The 6,726-nt window shown below is 36.6% G+C and overlaps 1 protein-coding gene across 1 annotated transcript in view; it reads right to left on the bottom strand.

The window, feature by feature from the left end:
* Positions 1-5,881, bottom strand: part of LOC116398075 (transcriptional regulatory protein AlgP-like) — a 7,826-nt gene extending 1,945 nt beyond the window's left edge. Inside the window, exons 1-7 of the mRNA XM_031874098.1 lie at positions 5,844-5,881; positions 4,662-4,959; positions 4,337-4,477; positions 4,040-4,096; positions 1,610-1,669; positions 1,467-1,492; positions 608-676 (exon numbers count right to left, since the gene is read on the bottom strand). Coding sequence (XP_031729958.1) covers positions 608-676; positions 1,467-1,492; positions 1,610-1,669; positions 4,040-4,096; positions 4,337-4,477; positions 4,662-4,959 — 651 coding nt within the window. The 5' untranslated portion in view covers positions 5,844-5,881. The remainder of the gene's footprint in view (positions 1-607; positions 677-1,466; positions 1,493-1,609; positions 1,670-4,039; positions 4,097-4,336; positions 4,478-4,661; positions 4,960-5,843) is intronic.
* Positions 5,882-6,726: the final 845 nt, after the last annotated feature.

The following is a 6,726-nucleotide window of genomic DNA, read 5'->3' on the forward strand; positions in this document are numbered from 1 at the left end:
GAGACTAAAGCAACGACGACGAGACTTAGGCGAGACTAAAGCAACGACGACGAGACTTAGGCGGCAATGACGGGGCGCGGGCGACGGGGCGTAGGCTACGAGATGACGACGACGAGACGTAGGCGAAGATTACAGGTGATGGGACGTAGGTGAGGACGACCTCTTTGATGTTCTTGTAGGGAGTCGTATAAATCTAAAGAGGGCCTCCATACTTTAATAAAGTTAAGGAGGATCCTTTGAATACAATTTCTTTTCTTCTAGTTTCATGAAATACATGAACTCAAAAAGAGAAACTGATCTCAATTGAGTTAAAGCTCTTTTCAAAAAGGTGTAAAAACATGTGAAGACCATGAGATGTGATTATTTAAGTGTTGAGGTAAGTTTCTTTACTAAGTGCCCAAATATTTAATTCTCATTGAGAATACTTTTTTCTTTTACATTGTTTGATGATGACTGATTCGTTAAAGGAAATCCTGTTGTAGAAAATGTGACGCCTCTATTCTCACTAATAAATAAACACTTTGTTTAGAGGAGAATCGAACACGTCTGAAACAAGTGTCTAAACGAGTGTTCAGTCTCGATAGAACAAAGGCGTCCCGGCTGATACCTTGGTGGATTTGGTGGATTTGGTGGATTCTGTCTTCTGTTTGGTCTTCACGGCTCCAACAGGATCCATCTGAACAAACCACAACATTATTTACAGGTTTGATGACGGATTATGATTTTAAAGACTGAATTACACAAAGGCTGTTAATGTAGTCATGTACAGATACACACAAGCAGATGAAAACTCAGAAATACACTGATCGTGTGAGTAAAAGTAGAAATACTACGTTACAAATAAAAGTCTTGAATTTAAAGTCAAAGTACAAAATTATCAACATCAAAAAATTCTGAAAGTACCAAAAATAAATGTAGTCATGTTGGCGAATAATTAATATTATATTATAATAATTGATACAATAATGTGGTAAAAGCTCTTTTTAATGACTTTATATACAGTTGGGTTGATTTTGAATTCCCCCCTCAAGGATCAATCAAGTTTTATGTCAATAACAGCAAATATTGCTTTATTTGTTGAATATGTTTTGTATTTTTTGAATCTGCAGAGTGACTGAAGCTGTCAGATAAATGTAGTGCAGTGAAACGTACATTTCCTTCTGAGATGTAGTTGAGTACAAAGTGTCAGTAAATAGAAATACTCAAGTAAAGTTTCTCATGTTAAAACCGACTATTGATTAAAAACGTCTGTTGGTCACCTTCCATTGTCTCTCATTGGAGCTCTGAGCAGAAAGTTGACTGATGGTTTTCTTCTACACACGAAATATTCATATTTAACATGTATAATAACATATATATATTTATATGTATGTGTGTAATACATATAAGAAGGTGAATATGTATCTGTTGAAAGCAGCAGACAGTGTGAGAGGAGAGTGTTGATCATGAACCCTTTTGATTCTCACCTTGACAGGTTGGCAGCTCTTCAGACCTTTAAAGGAAGAAACAAACTGTTGATGGTTTTCAGGTAAAACATAAACATTTTTTACTTGTTTTAATGTTCTGAATATCAGATGATCTCATGAACATGGTTTATAATAATATCTACCAGCTGCAGGTTTTGGCTTCTTGGCCACTGATGCAGATGATGGAGGTTTGCTCGACGTCGCTGAAAAGTAAAACACAGACACATTTTATATATATATATATTTATATATGTAAATATTTATATATGTAAATATATACGTATATATTTATATAGACGTATATATTTACATATATTTATATATATTTATGTATATATTTATATACGTAAATATATACTTTAGTGCTGGCCAAGGTAACGCGTTATTATCGCATTAACGCATTAATTAATGCCGCCAATTATTTTATCGCGCGTTAACGCAGTTTTTTTTTTAATTATTATTTTGAAAGGCCGTTGCTCTCTGGCTCTGACTACACAGACAGACAGACCATGGCTCACAGGAGGGGCGGGATGTTGATCAGGATTGGCTTGGGATGGGCGTCATCATGCGTCTAAACCAATGAGAGCATTTGGGGCGGGCACTGCGGCGCGATAGCCTATCAGCGTTGAGATGCTCCTCCTGTCATCACTGACGTCCTGATGTTGAATCAGGAAACACATCCTGTAGCCGTCTGTGTTCACCCAGAGCTCTACGATACCTCATATTACTGGAGACCAGATAAACTGTATAAATCTGTATAAACCAGTGGCGGGCCGTGCATTTTATACCTAGGCCTTCACTGTTGCCCTGCAGCTGAAATACCACCTTATAACCACATGATGGCTCCAGAGTTATTCATTTCTAAGGCTGTAACTATGCACGTATTAAATGTACGTAACGTTCGGTACAAGACTTACAATACATTTGAATAGTGCTAGAGCATTTGGAAAATGCAGAAGCTTATATTCAGGAAAATCTAATGTTTTCTGCGCTCATGTAGGACAGTGGTTCTCAGCTGGTCTGGCTGTGGGACACACCATCACTCCTTAATGACAAGTCACGGCCTAAAGAGCTTTGTACGTACTGCTCTGCAGTGTCTTTCCTCGTCTCAGCCCCCTGTGTCATGGTGTGTGGTACATCTCAGTCAGAATGCCCATATTTGATTGGCTGAGCTGCATCACGTGATGTGATTCACTACGACAGCCTCTGATGTTAAGTTTAACGATAGTCACGTGCTTGCCCACTGACCAATCACAGCGCACTCTGCACCTCACGGCAGAGCTGCATGGACACTGAGCTGCACATAATGCTGACGTCATTATAGGCCGGCTAGCAGGCTCTGACACGTCAAAGAATACGCCTAACATGTCAAACTAAAGATCTGATTGGTTGAACACTATGACAATCAACAATATCGTCCCCATTCACTTAAACTGCTCATGGATGCACTTGTGAGTCTGCAGGCCTCAGGCTCTCTTCTTACCTAGAGACACAGAGGTGAGATCTGATTGGATAAAAGCTCTACTTAAAATAAGCTGCACTGGAAGCAGAGCAACTGAGGAAGACAGGAGCTGTGCAATGAGAACATAAGATAATGGGAAAAATATTTTTATAAATTATAATACATGTAGTGTATTTAAGAAAAATTATGAAATGATAAAATAGATATAACTTTGTGATTCTGTTTAGGTCAGCAGAGAAGGCCTTGCAGGCCCTGACGGCCCACCACTGGTATAAACCATATGGTACAAACAATGAATAGACGCTGCCGTATTTACGCCTGTGTGACGTTATGTTGAGTGTTGATGGAGCTGCTACAATGTTAGCTTAGCATAGCACCGATCGATCCAAACTCCTTTGAGAAGACAAGTATTTTAAAAGTTATTTGTGGAGAGAACTAACGAAACATGAATTCATACTTTTTATAAATCGCATACATTACGTAGTTATTTCAGAATCCCTTTTCTGTCGGTTTATTGCCGTTAAATCAGTTAGTTTAGTGTTGATACAGCTGTAACAGCGACGTGTGGCTCATAGACTCAGTGAACACAGCTCCATGAGATCCACGGAGCTCCTCCGGACTGTTATGAACCAGCTAGACGCGTTGAGTTTCCTCATATCTGGACTTCAACAACACGTACGAAGCAGGAACAGAAGAGTTTCCATTGAATTATAGTGACTTCAATTATTCATAGAATATTGTTTCAACACACATTGCTTTTTTGTTGTGTTGATTTCATAAAATATAATATACAACAAATATTTTAACTGCTACTGTGTAAAGGGAATACTGCTGTTAAAAAGAACCTTATTTATTTAAAGTGTTTGCAAACCAGATATTATTGCCCTCTTGTTCATACAGCAGTATATAGAATTTTGCGCATAACAATGCGATTCTCAAAAAAATCATGCGATTAATCGCGATTAAAATTTGTAATCGTTGCTCAGCACTAATATATATATATACATATACAATATACATATATATTTATATAAATGTACATATATATATATATATATACAGTGTGTATATATATATATATATATATGTATATTTGTATATGTTGATCTACCAACTGCAAGTTTTGGCTCCTTGGCCGCTGATGCTGATGCAGGTTTGCTCGACGTCCCTAAAAAGTAAAACACACAAATTTTATATAAATATTTAAATGTATATATGTAAATATATACGTATATATTTATACATATACAATACATACAATATACATTTATATATATATTACGTAAATATACATAGGTATATATATATATATATGTGTGTATATGTATATGTATGTATATGTATGTATATGTGTATATGTATATGTGTGTATATATCTGTGTATGTGTGTATGTATATGTTGATCTACCAGCTGCAAGTTTTGGCTTCTTGGCCACTGATGCTGATTCAGCTGCAGGTTTTGACTTCTTGGCCACTGATGCTGATTCAGCTGCAGGTTTTGACTTCTTGGCCACTGATGCTGATTCAGCTGCAGGTTTTTTCGCCGCCTCTGAAAGAAGACATTTAAAAAACAAAGTCGTAATACCTGGAAGAAAGCCATCGAGTTTGCTCGTCTGTGTTTCTGTGAATCGGTTATGTATTTGTGTTTCATATTCACGTTGATCACTTTGTGAAGAACTCAACACGGGATCAATAATCTAAATGGATTCACACGGTTGATCTTCTGAACTCACCTTTTATTTTCTGTCGTCGTTTCTTCAGCTCCTCCACAGAGCGCTTCAGCGGCTCCTGGACTCGAGCGTCCATCCTCTGTAAGACCTTCATTTCTTTATCCATCACAGAGATGGACCCTTCGGTCCCGTACACCTGGATGATGACATCAGGCATTTCTTCTCTTGGCTTCTCCGCCTTCCGAACTTGAGGGATTTTGTCCAGATCGGACATCAACTTCCTGAATTCTGGCTGGCTCAGCTGCTCCAGGATGGAGGTCAGGTTTGTTTTCCACTTTGTCTCGAAATTCCGCAACGACATCTGTAACAGAGAGACGAATGAACAGAAAACCAGGAACCGTCACTCTGACAGCTTTATCAGGTAAATAGATACCATTTATTGAGAATTAATGATTTCATTTTCTCAACACGCCATATATTTTATGAACAATAAACACTGAAGCTACTGTAATGGCCTGCATGTTAAAATGTCTTTGTTCTTCATCTGGGATTTAAAAACAAAAGATTTCCACACAGACTAAATAAAAGCCTCCTGCTATTTGCAAAACGTTTGTTGTGCGTCTATTCGTGCATTTACGGTACCGGTGCTGAGGGCAGCCTAAAAGTATGAGGAAAGTATAAGTAAAGGGGGATACTCTTTAAGTACGTTTAATTAACTATTATATTTAATTATGTTGTATTTATGGGTGAACTGATATATATTTTAGAAAAGAACTACAAAACGACTTCATATTCTTTAAGACATTTGAAAAAGAATCAATTTCTGAGGCTTTGTTTGGACCAGAATCTTCTTTATGTGAACAAATGTAATTCATTTACAGGAAGATAGAAACGCACAACAAACGGCGAAGAACAAATGTAGAAACAAACATTTGAGTAAGTCCTCTCCGAGGTAAACAAATGAAAAATGGTTTATTTCTCAACAAAACAAGTGAAGAGCAAACAGGTGGTAGTTTGTTAAATGTGTATAAAGCAGGAGAGTAAAACACGTGGACACCGAGCCGCCTCACCTTTCAACCCGTCATGTTACAAGACTCTTTATGGCACAACTAAACTCACAGATGAGTCACATCAGGCACCATTCAACCCTTTTCCTTTGATCGGAACACCAGAGAATTTAGTTTTGTAATGAATGTTATGAAGGAATCTAAAATGAATAAGCAGCAAAGCCTCATTAATACTCACCGTCTCCGTTTCTGTATCGCTGTGAGCTGTTTCTCCTCTTGAGGTTACAGCACAAAGAAGAGAGCGGGAACACTCGGTGTCTGATCTTGCTTGTGGAAGATACCAACTTAAAGCTGGTTTCACAGACTGGTTACCTTCCTCCTTATCTGCAATTAATCCTCAAACATATGTGCATTTTTCATCATCAGGTTTTATTTTTTACCCAACTCTGACTGTTAATCCTCAACATCCAGTTTACAACTGAGTCCCCCCCCCCCCCTTTTAGAGAAACAATGGTTTAGTCCACAAGTGAGAACACAACTCTTACTTTCAGTTTCATGTTGTTTGAACAAAGAAATAATGAACTGCACATTTTCTTGCTGGCAGTTGTTGGTGTCAGTAGTTTAGCCTCAGTCAGAGGCAGAATACATACAGTATGTGTATATATATATATATATGTGTGTGTGTGTATATGTATGTATATGTATGTATATGTATGTATATGTGTGTATGTATGTGTATGTATGTATGTGTGTATATGTATGTGTATGTATGTATATGTGTATATGTGTGTGTATATATATATATATATATATGTGTATGTATATATATATGTGTGTATATATATATGTGTGTATGTGTGTATATATATGTGTATATGTGTATATATATGTGTGTATGTGTATATATATGTGTGTATGTGTATATATGTATGTGTATATATATATGTGTATGTATATATATATATGTGTATGTATATATATATATGTGTGTATGTGTATATATGTATGTGTATATATATATATGTATGTATATATATATATGTGTATGTATATATATATATGTGTGTGTATGTATATATATATATATGTGTGTATGTATATATATATATATGTGTGTATGT

The sequence above is a fragment of the Anarrhichthys ocellatus genome, unplaced genomic scaffold, assembly GCF_004355925.1.
Source record: "Anarrhichthys ocellatus isolate YVR2014 unplaced genomic scaffold, GSC_Weel_1.0 scaffold78, whole genome shotgun sequence".
Taxonomy (NCBI): Eukaryota; Metazoa; Chordata; class Actinopteri; order Perciformes; family Anarhichadidae; genus Anarrhichthys; species Anarrhichthys ocellatus.